We start from the raw sequence: 17379 nt of genomic DNA, 5'->3' as shown, positions 1-17379 counted from the left end.
AATGTCAGTAGGACAGCGCACAGCACACATCATTACAGAATAAATGTCAGTAGGACAGCACACAACACACATCATTATACAATAAATTTCAGTAGGACAGCACACAATACACATCACTACAGAATAAATGTCCGTAGGTCACCACACAATACACATTACAGAATATAGGTCAGTAGGACAGCACACAATACACATCACTACAGAATAAATGTCAGTAGGTCACCACACAATACACATTACAGAATAAAATTCAGTAGGTCATCACACATAACATCATTATAGGAAAAATGTCAGTAGGTCACCGCACAATATACATCACTACAAAATAAATGTCAGTAGGACAGCACACAATACATCATTACAGAATACAGGTCAGTAAGACAGCACACAATACACATCATTAGAGAATATAGGTCAGTAGGACAGCACACAATACACACCATTACAGAATATAGGTCAGTAGGACAGCATACAATACACATAATTACAGAATAAATGTCAGGTCACCACACAATACACATCATTATAGGATAAAGGTCAGTAGGTCACCACACATTATACATTACAGGATAAAGGTCAGAAGTTAGCCATCCAATACTAGTCTGTAATGTTATGTGATAAAAACATGAAAGCACATCAAACTTAAATCTTCTTTTGGCCAGTAGCTTAAGAGATGTTAAAGCTATAGTGATGTGTTATAATAGGGTTATAGCAAAGTTTTAGTTTGAACTCATGGACCAATGAAACTTCTTGTAAAGGTTTCCCAGTATTATTTTATACCATATTTGACTTTATTTGCCGATTTTTTCAGAATTTGATATAAATCAATTTGGTTACACTTATACTATCACAAAGTCATTTTATCTCCACTCTTATAAATTAAGCCTTCTTGTGTTTTGTAGAGAGATGGCAACAAGTTACACTATTCTTCAATAATGGGTAGAACAAGGATATGGTCTTGAATTGAATTAATAAAACCTTGGGCATGTTTTACAAAAAAACAAACAGAAATGCATGTAGATATTCTCAAGTCTTAAGCAACCAATTTCCAACATCGAGAAGCAGCAATGCACTTGGTTAAATAAGATTCTAAAAATAGACATGGAGACTCCAGACACTGCATATTGATTAACCATAAATTCAACCATGTTAGTTGTTGGTCACAAAGGTCAATTCAATACATTATCATTTATCCTTGCCAATTAACTCTCATTCAAAATATCTGACTGCATCAAATAAATAACTAGTTACCAATGTTTCGTTTTATTTCACTTTTCAAATTGTACAAAGACCACAATATTTCATTCATAGCAATATATACAGTAAACAACCCCAGTTTGTGCCCCAGCTCTCACAGCAAATTGTCTACTAAATAAAGACAAATCTGCCTCTCAGACATGTAACTAATGTCTACTTAGCAATCACGCCTTTCAGACCATACACTGTCACCAATCCTCCTTTTCAGGAACTAATATCGTCTAACAATTTCACCTCATATAATTTGTCTAAAAAGCTCCCCACATAAAACCAGTATTGTCTTACAATTTCCTTGTATAGAACTTAAATTGTCTGACAATCACTTCTCTCAGAACTAATATTGTCTGACAATCACTTCTCACAGAACTAATATTGTCTGACAATCACTTCTCACAGAACTAATATTGTCTAACAATCACTTCTCATAGAACTAACATCGTCTGACAATCACTTCTCACAGAACTAATATCGTCTGAAAATCTCATTTCACAGAACTAATATTGTCTGATAATCACTTCTCACAGAACTAATATTGTCTGACAATCACTTCTCACAGAACTAATATCGTCTGACAATCACTTCTCACAGAACTAATATTGTCTGACAATCACTTCTCACAGAACTAATATTGTCTGACAATCACTTCTCTCAGAACTAATATTGTCTGACAATCTCACCTCACAAAACTAATATCGTCTGACAATCTCATTTCACAGAACTAATATTGTCTGACAATCACTTCTCACAGAACTAATATTGTCTGACAATCACTTCTCACAGAACTAATATCGTCTGACAATCACTTCTCTCAGAACTAATATTGTCTGACAATCACTTCTCACAGAACTAATATTGTCTGACAATCACTTCTCTCAGAACTAATATTGTCTAACAATCACTTCTCATAGAACTAATATTGTCTGACAATCACTTCTCACAAAACTAATATTGTCTGACAATCACTTCTCACAGAACTAATATTGTCTGACAATCACTTCTCACAGAACTAATATTGTCTGACAATCACTTCTCACAAAACTAATATTGTCTGACAATCACTTCTCACAGAACTAATATTGTCTGACAATCACTTCTCACAGAACTAATATTGTCTGACAATCACTTCTCACAAAACTAATATTGTCTGAAAATTTCACCTCTCAAAACTAATATTGTCTGACAATTTCACCTCTCAAAACTAATATTGTCTGACAATCTCATTTCACAGAACTAATATTGTCTGACAATCTCATTTCACAAAACTAATATTGTCTGATAATCACTTCTCACAGAACTAATATCGTCTGACAATCTCATTTCACAGAACTAATATTGTCTGACAATCTCATTTCACAGAACTAATATTGTCTGACAATCACTTCTCACAAAACTAATATTGTCTGACAATCTCACCTCACAGAACTAATATTGTCTGACAATCACTTCTCACAGAACTAATATCGTCTGACAATCACTTCTCACAGAACTAATATTGTCTGACAATCACATCTCACAGAACTAATATCGTCTGACAATCACACCTCACAGAACTAATATTGTCTGACAATCACTTCTCACAGAACTAATATTGTCTGACAATCACTTCTCACAGAACTAATATTGTCTGACAATCTCACCTCACAGAACTAATATTGTCTGACAATCACTTCTCACAAAACTAATATTGTCCGACAATCTCACCTCACAAAACTACTATTGTTTGACAATCACTTCCCACAGAATTAATATTGTCTGATAATCACTTCACACAGAACTAATATTGTCTGACAATCTCACATCACAAAAATGACATTGTCTGACAACCCCACCTCACAGAACTAACGTAGTCTAATGATTCTTCCACACAAAGGTAATGCTATAATACCGACAATATGGTCAGAATGAATGTATTATATTACAAAAAGATATTCAATAAATTTCAATCTTGTTATCGTAAATGTGAGTCTTGTTTATGACAGATCATTTTTCATCCTGTATAACATATGTTTATCGCTACCTTCTTCCATGATTTCAGCTGACAGTGTCCTTTTGTGGGTAAAAACTTTTTGTGGATATAACATAATTGAAAAAATCTTCATTCATTCAAAGTTTTATTTCTTGTATTTTTTTTTTTTTTTTTTTGCAGTTTGTCTATAGCCATGAAAACTTTTCCATCCATTGAACATTTCATGTTGTACAGTAATAAGATAACCAGCTCAAGCTCAAAGGGAGTCTGAGATTTAAAATCTATTCTGTCCAATCATGCATTTATTGAAACTATGACTATCAGTGAGTCAGAGTCTGAAAAAAAAAACCAATAAAAAAACAAGTCCAACAATGTAAAACATATTGTAAAGTGTGTCCATCAGGAATGGTGCAGCTAAACAAGTTAGCATCAAGGCCGTCTAAATCCTGTATACCTTTATCTCTCCTCCTACATTGACTAAAGAAGCAATGCTATCATCCTCCAGTGGGAGCCTAAATGTGATTGTTTACTTACCGTATCCCGACTACACCAAACCTAATCCAATTTGGATCCCTTAGAACTTACTTAGCAGTTCCCTAGGATGTTCCTCTGGTTACCAAGTTGAATTAACTCTTAATCTCTATTATTTGTGAGTCCTAAATTGAATCCTGAGATGAGACATTCGATCTAGACCTCTGTAAAGAATGGCAGTCTAGAGGTTACTTCCCACAAACCAGACAAACTATCACCATGCTAAATTACTTGGTAGGTAGGTAGATTGGTATACCACTGTACAGAATGAAAGTCTAGAGGATACTTCCCACAAACCAGACAAACTATCACCATGCTAAATTATCTGGTAGGTAGGTAGATTGGTATACCACTGTACAAAATGAAAGTCTAGAGGTTACTTCCCACAAACCAAACAAACTATCACCATGCTAAATTACTTGGTAGGTAGGTAGATTGGTATACCACTGTACAGAATGAAAGTCTAGAGGATACTTCCCACACACCAGACAAACTATCACCATGCTAAATTATCTGGTAGGTAGGTAGATTGGTATACCACTGTACAGAATGAAAGTCTAGAGGTTACTTCCCACAAACCAGACAAACTATCACCATGCTAAATTATCTGGTAGGTAGGTAGATTGGTATACCACTGTACAGAATGAAAGTCTAGAGGTTACTTCCCACAAACCAGACAAAATATCACCATGCTAAATTATCTGGTCGGTAGGTAGATTGGTATACCACTGTACAGAATGAAAGTCTAGAGGTTACTTCCCACAAACCAGACAAACTATCACCATGCTAAATTATCTGGTAGGTAGGTAGATTGGTATACCACTGTACAGAATGAAAGTCTAGAGGTTACTTCCCACAAACCAGACAAAATATCACCATGCTAAATTATCTGGTCGGTAGGTAGATTGGTATATCTTTCTACAGAATGAAAGTCTAGAGGTTGCTTTCCAGGTTTTCTATCAGTTGTTAACTTGATATATCAACACATCACCATTTTTCACTATCAACATCATCTTACCATCAAAAACATCATTTCTTCATCCTGGGCATCATCACTACCATACATGATTATCATTACAATGACATGTCGTCAGTGTCATTACACCAATATCATCATCAACATGACATCAATGTTCAAATGTCTGTATCACCACCATATCAATATAATCACAGCTAGGACATTTACTCCCATTTTCAAATCCTTTTTAAAATATTCCCAAAAATTGGACAAACAGTACTATATTTTATTCAATTACATCCCATTTTTGTTTACTGAATGCCATCATGATCTCTTAAATCAGCAAATCATTTGTCTCTGGTAAGGGAAGTACAATTGTAACTCCAAACTGTTCTATTTCTAAATGTTCCAAGCCAAAGTTATAATCATGGCAGATCAGAAAAATATGTATCTGTTCGGTAAATTTTAATTTATAAATCAATATGAGTGATCACTGATTGATGGTTTAGGGAGATAATTATCAATCATGCCCTTTTTGTCAATCCATTAGTCAATTTCTTCAAATTGGTTCATTAAAATCATCACTTAAATTAAAATGAAAAATTGTGACTTCAAGCCAAGTTCAATCATTGCTGCAGAGGTCAGCATATGAAGTGTTGTGTATTTTACTATTGCATTTGCTGTTTGACTGGAATGTTTCAGTCTTTTGATATGTAGGAAAATCTACATCTATGTCTAAATACAGTGAGACTTTCATCATATACAGTCAAACCTGCCTCAACAACCAGCTGAATTAAGCTATTTCCTGTCATATGCAATAGTAATTTTTACATTCCAAGTAATTTACTATACAAATGACCTGAATTAAGCACCTACATGTACCTGTCTGAAGCGACTGGTGACCATCATTTCTGTGTCCAAAACACTGAAAAACTAATTGCAGCATGAAATGCTAAGATGATCACATGGCAATCACATGTCCTGTAAGTTGTGCTACTCAAGATGTTTTGCCTATTTGTAAATAAATAAAATAATTCTCATATCGACCTGTTTTCTGCATCACGCTATTGCAAGCAGGACACGGAACACACGAGATGTCAAAATGCATTTATGGCAAAAAACTGATGTTGTATGGTTATTAAAACACATCAATGCTAGAAAGGAGAAAGCTCTCATCTAGTAAACCAAAGCTTTTACATATATATATTGGAATATTGGAATATTCATAAAATTATGACCGACAATAAAAAATCAGTAGCCAGTGAACTCTTACTTTTTTCTATCCATTTTAATATCGTTTGGGTCATATTGTGAGTCCTACTTCTGAATCGGCACAGACTTTGAAGTTTTTGGTATAAAACAACCACCAGAGACAATACACAGAGGATATAACTTACAAAATCAATTCTGACCAGAGAAAATAATATAATAAGCTATATTTCTGGATTGACTATATCTTAATATCTTAACCATAATATATGAATTAAATCTGCATGCTTTTTTGTTGATGATTTCACTGAACGTGTATCAAGAGACCACCTGTCTGTGTGACGTTATCTATTGCTCACTTCAAAAGTCACATATGACTGATTTGACTGTATAAGAAAACCATAAATAAATGGATTGAAAATTACTACACACCGACCATAAACATCAAGACAAAATTAAATACTTATTGCATATAAAACTATATTTTTTGGACAAGTTTCTACATTTACATAGGTAACATTGCGTGTTACAACAGCAAAAGAAATGTTAATCAGAAACTAAATATAAACTTATAAAGTTTGAAAATATGGAATGTTTTAAAGGTATTATTTTTTCAGCCAACCAAAGCAAGATATTCCATACTAAATGTTTAAGTGAATTCTTGACCATTGCATGCAGACTACAACTCAAATCAAAATGCAAAATTAAAATGTCTTATCAACTTTCTTTTCCTTTGTAAATAAAAATTCTTTGTCTGTTAAAATGAATAAATATATACATATATCTTCTAAAATTAAATGCATATGATCCCTTTTTTGCAGTTTTTCACTATTCTGATAAAACCTCAATTTGCATATGTACACTTAAGTATTGCTTGATTGGTCGGAATAAGGTTTTTCATCTACAAGGCGTTGCCTTTTCCTAGGAATTGTCGACAAACATCAGTGCATGCATCCCCTCCCCATTATAATATTGCCTACCAATCTGAATATTATGTAGCATTTCATTGTTTCAGATAATTTTTTTCCAATCCCCCATAGTGATAGAAAGATGATCATATACATGTATAATTGATTATCTATTCATTTAACCTCATCAGTTGATCAATTGTAATTTTTCATTATCGATCATCAGCACGTTAATATTGTCATGTGTTTCAGCAAAATAAAATTCATAATTAAGATGCCATTTGCAAAAAATATTCATCCTTATGTTAATTCTAGGTAAGTAAGATAATTTACATTAAAGTTACAAGAAAGAAAACATTATTGCCACAGAGAATGCAGTCAGTCTCTATGAATATTGAGCACACAGTCAGCTGATTCTGTAATAGAGTAACCACATCAAAAAGCCTGTCTGATTTTAATTGATAAATAATCATAGATTAAATCAATCTCCAATCACTAATCCCCAAAAAGATTTAAATACAAGAAGCAAATAGGCCATATCAGTTATCTATGATAGACATTGCCACAGACACTGGTTTAAAATCAGAAGATTTAGTAGTCATAGACTGGCAGAGTTGACATTTATGTCGTATCAATATCAAACTGTGATGGCCATTTTCAATATCTTCAACTAACAGATTTCTATAATTATATGTCTCTGCTATAGATATCACGCTCTGAAGACTGTCTTCAAAATCTTCAACTTACAAGTTTCTGTAATATATTTTGCCATAGATACCTAACTATAATATCATCTAACACACAGTTTCAGTATAATCCCTGGATTTACAGAAAAGTTACAGCTAATTTAAATATAGAACTTTTCTTGCGAGTGTTTTTCAAGATGACAGTTGTAAAAGTCATCTCAGAATTTGGATACATGCACACTTTTAAAAAAACAAAAACATTTGTTTAGAATCACTAGGGTTTGGTTGTCATTCCTCAAAAAGTTAGCTTAAATGAAATTGTTAGACATCATAAACACATCAAGCCTATCCACAAAAAGATCATTTTCTCATCATTATTTCAGGACCACTCCTGGCAAGTGTCAAGTGAATTCAACAACAACAAGTTGAAATACATTTAATTGGTAGAAATAGCTGATTGTGCAATCATCCCTCGAAAATACTTCAATCCAGCCCAGCCAAAAATATAGAGCCAAGATCAGTTCCTGATGAGATCAGTTCCTGAACATTCTCAACAGATTTGGGCTATATCAATGTAGAATATCAAAAGAAGTTGGTAATATGTTTTTCAAGATGGCAGACATGGCAGTCATCTTGAATTTTCAGACTCAACAATTATAATAAATGGTGGTCATTACCTCAAGACTGTTTCTGTGTTGTTTGCAAGACATTAAAGACAGCACAATCATATGTTGAACATCAATCATGTTGAGAGTTAATCAATTAAATAAGCACAGATTTGGAATTATGTCCATCAAAATCATAGACCAGGTACATGTATTAGCTTGGCTACAGAATGTGAAATGGTGGTCAAATTGGGCTTCACGAATTGTTTCGTAATGCACACTGCTGCTGTGAAATAAGCACTTTCTCTTTACAATGTTTAATTATATAGAAGGGTGTAGCAGAATCTGATGGCCTAAGCAAGACTCTAAATAATATACACCAAACTTGCAGAGATTAAAAGACTAAAATAAAAACATGAAACCAAAGCCTCCTTAATGTTTACACATTAAAAAGCTGTAGATACAATTTTTTCGTTTGTTGTTTTCTTTCCTTTTTTTACACAAAATAATAGATATCATCTTTCTTGGTCCAATGGTTAATGAGGCTAGCTTAATAATGACCTAAATTTAAAATCAAACACATTATATATCTATGCATGCAAAATCAACATCCTTTTGTGCAGAGCTTCGTAAAAAGCAAAATCTTGTAACCTCTCAAATTACATAAACTAGCCAAAACCAGACATTTATCTCATTTAGACAAACTTGGCATCAACCAGACTTTAAAATGAAACAGACTTCACTTGTTTATCAAGTATAGGTACTGCTGGATCTTAACCTCAGACAGGCCATGACAGAAGTCTGACCACTAGACAGCTGGCCAAAGGCATTATCATATGCTACACACACTGTTTATGCATGAAAGACTACAGTTTTTCATCAATTACTTTTCAGTTGAGTAGCTTGGTCATGATTGTTCAAGTGAGTAAACCCAGCCTTACTATGACCCTGCTCTACATAAAAGTATATTTGTAACCACAATGTTTACCCAGACATATCTATTGAATACAGTCTGCAGTCACAATACACAACAGGTTGGACGTCGGCCTCATTTTTCCCCTTTTTAAAAAGCATTATTAACGTGGTTTGTAAGAATTTTAAAGAGAGTATAAAAACGTCATCAAAAAGACCTGTTGTGTAATGAGTGTTTAGCTGATATTTGGCATATGACGTAAGTTTCTCTGGCTAGAAAATAAGCAAATTTTCTGACTACACATGATGGTCTAACATGCGGGCTGTAGCAGTAGTCTACACACTGTAACCGTCTGCACCAAAAGCTACACTGTAATTCTCTCAGCACTGCTGACGTAAATTGCTTTTCACAAATTTTACTATTTCAGTGTAGACAATTCCGTAGAGGCCGACAACCGAATGGGTGCCAAGAAATGAACCTGTCCTTCCACTATTACGTAAACTTGTAGATGAGTATAATAATACGAGGCCGGCGAGACGGCAGTGTACTGTGCAAGTCGGTCCTACTCGTTTGACCTCTTCTTGAAGCAGACGATGTTTTTACTCATTCAACTTGCACATTAAACACGCGTGTGAACAGGGCGGTGGGATAAATAAAACGCTTGTACTCACCATTTGCCACGACTGTGTTGTATAACAGTAGAGCTGCGAAACAAAATGAAATAGTATTTAAAGTTTATTACCTAGTTAACACACTTTTACTCATTCACAGGAAGTACACAACACAGACCGGAAGTTTGCAAAATAGAACCAATAAAGATAGGATGTCTAGCACAAAAATAGTGTCTTACCAAAAAGTCCAAAACAAAACAGCATTTCGAGGAGTTCTGAGGTGCTCCTTCACCCCACTGATAATGCATGGAGCTCCTGGTCCTCTTTTTGTGATCATAAATCCGTTTTGGGGGCTCTGCAGTGGACCAGACACGGGCATCTCGCACCCGCCATCATTTTGTGGCCAATTGCGCAGTAAACCGTCTGCGCAGCTGCACACTATTCCCCGGCTGTGTGTCAAAAAAACTGGTGCTTGCCCAAGCTTACAACGTGATAACTGCGAAACAGTCCCGCTGTTTCGTTTTCTTATCATTTTCTTCTTTCCCAATATTTGAACTTTTTGATACAGAGATACACAAAAGTGTATTAAATATAAACCAGAACACGAAGGAATTTATACAAACGGACACTTGCTGCATTTAATTGGTAATTAAATAATTAACTATTATCAAAGTGGTTTATTTAATTGTAGCAGTATAAATATATCACGTACGCGATGTAGAATATGAATAAGATGGAAAAGGTAAAGATATTTTAATGACAATAGCGCATGTACTGGTTAAGTAATATGACGAAATTATTTCAGAGATTGAAATAACGAATACTGGGAAGACTTATATATACCAATATCGATTGTAATTTTAACAGATTTACATTAAATGTTTATTTCATTTGTTTTCCTGTTTCGAAAATGAACCGGGGCTGTCAGAGGAGGAGGGGCACTTGATTCCACATCACACAATTATAATAGAATTGGGTATAATATATTCCGAGAAAATTTTCGTTTATTGAACTAAAATAATGCACGCGTTGTTTTTCTTATTATTTGTAGTAAAAAAGACATGTACGTTCTACCTGTTGCTGTTCAGGTAATTTTGGGTCGGTAGGTAGGATTAAATTTTATTTTTTTACGGTTTTTACACTTTTGAATCTGCACAAATACCGCATGACTTGTAGGTGAGGGGTAACAAACAAGCACATTACACTTGGTTTTAGTCTCTACAACTTTCTCTTTTTCTCTGAATTTCAACATTTATTTTTTTAGTATTTACGGAGAATCAGACTAAGATGTGTATTTGATATAAGTCCATGCCTTCACAAACGTATTTTAACACTAGTAATTGTAACAAAACCGAACTTGTTTCAACGTTACTTTTGATGTCATGGCGCCCGCCATCATCCAAGCAAGGTTTAGAGGGAGCGGTCTTTATAGATGTCTCAAAGTGATGGTACGACAGGGGATCGCCAGCAAACAAAACACGAGGAAATATATATATTTGTTGGTTAATTATTCAGATTCATATTCTTTATCACTCTCTGGCCACGTTTACATATGTGTTACAACATGTCGCTGATATCAAACAAAAACATAATCGTATTCAAAACAAGGCGCTAAAGAACACTTTCATCATCCATGGTGTGAACTGGGTATATGGTGAAAGAAGGCGATAATAAGCAGTAATCGAATAGTATAGGTGCCATTCGGTAACGACCTGCGATTTTGTTTGTAGAAATTGCTTATAAAATTGAAGAAGTTGTTTACTGAGTATCTTTAATGCCTATGACTGACGAATCGTGAAATATTTAGAAATAAAAAATCTACAATTAGTTTTTAAAAAATGATTTGATAAATTCCATAAATCGGTGTCATGCAGCTACATATACATATAACATTTCGATTTAATGTAAATTTCAACTTGTTATTAAATGTGATTTGGGGGCATGTCAACCGTTGCGGACGCTGTTGCCAGTAGACTTTCACAAGCAGGGGGTTGTCACTTGGGGTCTATTTCCGTGTTTGTTTCAACGTGAGCGACACGGATCTGAACGAAATGTAATATAAGTGAGTATCTGACACTCCATGCACTTGGAAGACAAGCCTATCACAACCATACCGTCCTCCTTTTCGACATACCTTCAACACCCGACAGGTCAACGGGTGTGTTTTCTATCAACTGAGGACCGACAAGAATTTACAATCGAAAGAAATGAAATTTTATCCAGTATGTTTTATTACCTCCGTAAGTTAAACACAGTATATACGATAATGTTTGAAAAACAAAACTATAATTTTGTTCGAAAAAAAATATATTATTCTATTATTTAACATCAGGAATTTTAAGAGAGAATTTTATCCCAATATCACGATTTCCGTAAAAGGATGTTGTCCAAGTTTGACGGAAACAACTTTAAAATCTTATGACGGAGTGTTTCGACAGATTTATAGTCACTGTGTTTATCGATGCAAATTACTTATTGTCGTTTTATTGCTTTCGTCATGCATTTCAATTTTACCTGATTGTTTTGTCGTCAACGTTTATTTCTCAACCCTACCATGACGGTTTGCTTCTCAGAAAGTTGAGAAACGGACCTGTCTGTGCAGTCGTGGTTGTGGTCTTGAGCAACACACGTTACCCTAAATTGTTGTGTATGATAGAAGACGGGCCTCCTCTCACGGTGTTGTTCGGTGAGGTAGCCAACAGTTTCCACAAGAAGACACTGCCTCAAAACCATCCTCGCTACTGTCGAGACGACAAATCCAGCAATCTGATTTTTGATGTGGCATTGCTAATTTCGACGAAGCTGGATACGCTTATCCATCCATATAACTTTATCATCCAACCATTGTTTGTTCGTCTCAAACGACATGTTGTTTTATCTAATATGATCAATGTTCGATATGGTGCTAAGTGTACTTCTTAATCAGTTTTCAATGAATTTTATTTCAACTCCGAAATTTTCTTCCAACGCAAACAAGACCGGAAAATGACGATTCATATCAAATAAGGTAAACGGGTTTATTTTTCATTATTGTTTACTGACAATATCATAGACTAGGATGAAATTCCTCATGAACACATGGTTATGAAATGAAACATTTTAAACTAAACATTATAAATCTTTATTTCTGTTTTATTTCAACACTTATAGGCATGGAGTCTGCGCCATTTATTGTATATTTTGGAATAGCACATATTCATCTCCTGACTAGGGCTAAATTCTGTATTCCCGAACCGTTTTAAATCTTTGAGATGCTTTTTTGTTTCATTTGTTCGGTGATTGTCAAGCAGCAGTCTTCTGATATAGACACAAACAATATTAAACGTTCCTGTGAAACCAAATAATCTATTCAGGAACGAGTAAGACTATTACGAGAGCCATTGCGTGGAATGATCAACTCTTCGTCTTTTTACACGGGATGAAAATAACCTGCCCCATACCCTGCAGGAGTGTCAGTCCGTTTTGGCCGGGTTCGGCTCCATAAGAGATATTAGCGTTATTTCATGCCTGACCAAATCAGGGCCCGTACTTCTATCGCATCAACATCACGTGGTATTTCATAACGCAGTTTTTAAATTTTATATTCGCTGGTGACCTTGTCTCAGATCAATTATATTATTGTTATATATTTGATACCAAACTTGAACGAGGGTTTTTATCAGGTAGAAAAACATTAATGGATAACCAGACAAAATCTTTAATTAGAAATGCATGATAGCACCAGACGTTACGTCATGCAGATTATGTTAATTCTCAGACCTAATCAGCCGTTTTAGAAATCCCTCTCTGTCCTCAAACGTCAAAAGATGATAATGTCCCAATAAAAAAATGATTTGAAAAGGCTGTTCATCCGGGAGAATTAAAATGCATTGTATCGGTGTTCGCAACACATGGCAGTTACGATAATTACATAAATGCGCGACCCATTGTTCTCCTAGATATTACTTGCTGAAACATCATAATACCTAATAAGAAACCCATTGAAAATTTCTGATGATATAGAACATTGAATCGTCAGCTGGACATTCTGATAATGGTAATGACACACCTAATTGTCTGATATTAACAAAAAAAATTAACGCAGCGTATAGAATGGTGTGGATACACATATATAGACACTTGAGTCGATCAATGTGGCAAGATTCAATGTAGAACTACAAAATGTAGTAATGATACAAATAGGACAACAGTCTAGAAACGAAGGACGATCATTGACAAAGTCGGGGTACTGTAATATATGGACAGAACTGGTGTTCACATATATTGACAGATGTCTCTGTAGAACTGGTGCTGACATATATTGATAGATATTCTCTGTAGAACTGGTTCTGACATAAATTGACAGATATCCTCTGTAGAACTGGTGCAGACATATAATGATAGATATCCTCTGTAGAACTGGTGCTGATATATATTGACAGATGTTTCTGTAGAACTGGTGCTGACACATATTGACAGATGTTTCTGTAGAACTGGTTCTGACATAAATTGACAGATATCCTCTGTAGAACTGGTGCAGACATATATTGATAGATATCCTCTGTAGAACTGGTGCTGATATATATTGACAGATATCCTCTGTAGAACTGGTGCTGACATATATTGACAGATGTTTCTGTAGAACTGGTGCTGACATATATTGACAGATGTTTCTATAGAACTGGTGCTGACATATATTGACAGATGTTTCTGTAGAACTGGTTCTGACATATATTGACAGATGTTTCTGTAGAACTGGTGCTGACATATATTGAAAGATCTTTCTGTAGAACTGGTGCTGATATACATTGACAGATCTTTCTGTAGAATTGGTGCTGATATATATTGACAGATGTCTCTGTAGAACTGAAGCTAACATATATTGACAGATATTCTCTGTAGAACTGGTGCTAACAAATATTTATAGATGTTGTCTGTAGAACTGGTGCAGACATATATTGATAGATATTCTCTTTAGAACTGGTGCTGACATATATTGACAGATGTTTCTGTAGAACTGGTGCTAACAAATATTTATAGATGTTCTCTGTAGAACTGGTTCTGACATAAATTGACAGATATCCTGTGTAGAACTGGTGTTCACATATATTGATAGACATTCTCTGTAGAACTGGTGCTGACAAATATTTATAGATGTTTCTATAGAACTGGTGCTGACATATATTGAAAGATCTTTCTGTAGAATTGGTGCTGATATATATTGACAGATGTCTCTGTAGAACTGGTGCTGACATATATTGATAGATGTTTCTATAGAACTGGTGCTGATATACATTGACAGATCTTTCTGTAGAACTGGTGCTAACAAATATTTATAGATGTTCTCTGTAGAACTGGTGCAGACATATATTGACAGATATTCTCTGTAGAACTGGTACTGACATACATTGACAGATATTCTCTGTAGAACTGGTGCTGACATACATTGACAGATATTCTCTGTAGAACTGGTGTTCACATATATTGACAGATATTCTCTGTAGAACTGGTGCAGACATATATTGATAGATATTCTGTGTAGAACTGGTGCTGATATATATTGAAAGATGTCTCTGTAGAACTGGTGCTGACATATATTGACAGATATTATCTGTAGAACTGGTGCTGACATATAGTGGCATGGTTTGTTATAGTGGTAATGGTCAGGGTGTTATAGAGGTCAGGGTGTTATAAAGGTCAGGGTGTTATAGAGGTCAGGGTGTTATAGAGGTAATGGTCAGGGTGTTATAGAGGTAGTGGTCAGTGTGTAATAGAGCTAATGGTCAGGGTGTTATAGATGTAATGGTCAGTGTGTTATAGAGGTAATGGTCAGGGTGTTATAGAGGTAATGGTCAGTGTGTTATAGAGGTAATGGTCAGTATGTTATAAAGGTAATGGTCAGTGTGTTATAGAGGTAATGGTCAGTGTGTTATAGAGGTAGTGGTCAGTGTGTTATAGAGGTAATGGTCAGTGTGTTATAGAGGAAAGGGTCAGTGTGTTATAGAGGTAATGGTCAGTGTGTTATAGAGGTAGTGGTCAGTGTGTTATAGAGGTAATGGTCAGTGTGTTATAGAGGAAAGGGTCAGTGTGTTATAGAGGTAATGGTCAGTGTGTTATAGAGGTAATGGTCAATGTGTTATAGAGGTAATGGTCAGTGTGTTATAGAGGTAATGGTCAGTGTGTTATAAAGGTAATGGTCAGTGTGTTATAGAGGTAATGGTCAGTGTGTTATACAGTGTGTTATAGAGGTAATGGTCAGTGTGTTATAGAGGTAGTGGTCAGTGTGTTATAGAGGTAATGGTCAGGGTGTTATAGAGGTAGTGGTCAGTGTGTTATAGAGGAAAGGGTCAGTGTGTTATAGAGGTAATTGTTGTTTTAGAGGTAGTGGTCAGTGTGTTATAGAGGTAGTGGTCAGGGTGTTATAGAGGTAATGGTCAGTGTGTTATAGAGGAAAGGGTCAGTGTGTTATAGAGGAAAGGGTCAGTGTGTTATAGAGGTAATTGTTGTTTTAGAGGTAATGAACAGTGTGTTATAGAGGTAATGGTCAGTGTGTTATAGAGGTAATGGTCAGTGTGTTATAAAGGTAATGGTCAGTGTGTTATAGAGGTAATGGTCAGTGTGTTATAGAGGTAATGGTCAGTGTGTTATAGAGGTAATGGTCAGTGTGTTATAGAGGTAATGGTCAGTGTGTTATAAAGGTAATGGTCAGTGTGTTATAGAGGTAATGAACAGTGTGTTATAGAGCTAATGGTCAATATGTTATAGAGGTAATGAACAGTGTGTTATAGAGGTAATGGTCAGTGTGTTATAGAGGTAGTGGTCAGTGTGTTATAGAGGTAGTGGTCAGTGTGTTATAGAGGTAGTGGTCAGTGTGTTATAGAGGTAATGGTCAGTGTGTTATAGAGGTAATGGTCAGTGTGTTATAGAGGTAGTGGTCAGTGTGTTATAGAGGTAGTGGTCAGTGTGTTATAGAGGTAGTGGTCAGTGTGTTATAGAGGTAATGGTCAGTGTGTTATAGAGGAAAGGGTCAGTGTGTTATAGAGGTAATGGTCAGTGTGTTATAGAGGTAATGGTCAGTGTGTTATAGAGGTAGTGGTCAGTGTGTTATAGAGGTAGTGGTCAGGGTGTTATAGAGGTAATGGTCAGTGTGTTATAGAGGAAAGGGTCAGTGTGTTATAGAGGTAGTGGTCAGTGTGTTATAGAGGAAAGGGTCAGTGTGTTATAGAGGTAATGGTCAATGTGTTATAGAGGTAATGAACAGTGTGTTATAGAGTTAAGTGTCAATGTGTTATAGAGGTAATGGTCAGTGTGTAATAGAGTAATGGTCAGGGTGTTATAGATGTAATGGTCAGGGTGTTATAGATGTAATGGTCAGGGTGTTATAGAGGTGATGGTCAGGGTGTTATAGAGGTAATGGTCAGTATTTTATAGAGGTAATGGTCAGGGTGTTATAGAGGTAATGGTCAGGGTGTTATAGAGGTAATGGTCAGTGTTTTATAGGGGTAATGGTCAGTGTGTTATAGAGGTAATGGTCAGTGTGTTATAAAGGTAATGGTCAGTGTGTTATAGAGCTAATGGTCAATATGTTATAGAGGTAATGGTCAGTATGTTATAGAGGTAATGGTCAGTATGTTATAGAGGTAATGGTCAGTGTGTTATAGAGCTAATGGTCAGTGTGTTATAGAGGAAATGGTCAGTGTGTTATAGCGGTAATGGTCAATGTGTTATAGAGGTAATGAACAGTGTGTTATAGAGT

At 35.3% G+C, this 17379-nt stretch overlaps 1 protein-coding gene across 1 annotated transcript in view; it reads right to left on the bottom strand.

Annotated features, from left to right (window-relative positions):
* The window catches only part of LOC132555047 (uncharacterized), a 145598-nt gene extending 135561 nt beyond the window's left edge, over nucleotides 1-10037 (bottom strand). Inside the window, exons 1-2 of the mRNA XM_060219387.1 lie at nucleotides 9884-10037; nucleotides 9705-9737 (exon numbers count right to left, since the gene is read on the bottom strand). Of these exons, the coding sequence (XP_060075370.1) occupies nucleotides 9705-9737; nucleotides 9884-9908 (58 nt within the window). The 5' untranslated portion in view covers nucleotides 9909-10037. The remainder of the gene's footprint in view (nucleotides 1-9704; nucleotides 9738-9883) is intronic.
* Nucleotides 10038-17379: the final 7342 nt, after the last annotated feature.

This window comes from Ylistrum balloti, unplaced genomic scaffold (assembly GCF_031769215.1).
Source record: "Ylistrum balloti isolate Yb309-2 unplaced genomic scaffold, AGI_CSIRO_Ybal_v1 Utg370450, whole genome shotgun sequence".
In the NCBI taxonomy this organism is placed as follows: Eukaryota; Metazoa; Mollusca; class Bivalvia; order Pectinida; family Pectinidae; genus Ylistrum; species Ylistrum balloti.
This window is presented reverse-complemented; position numbering and strand designations above follow the sequence as displayed.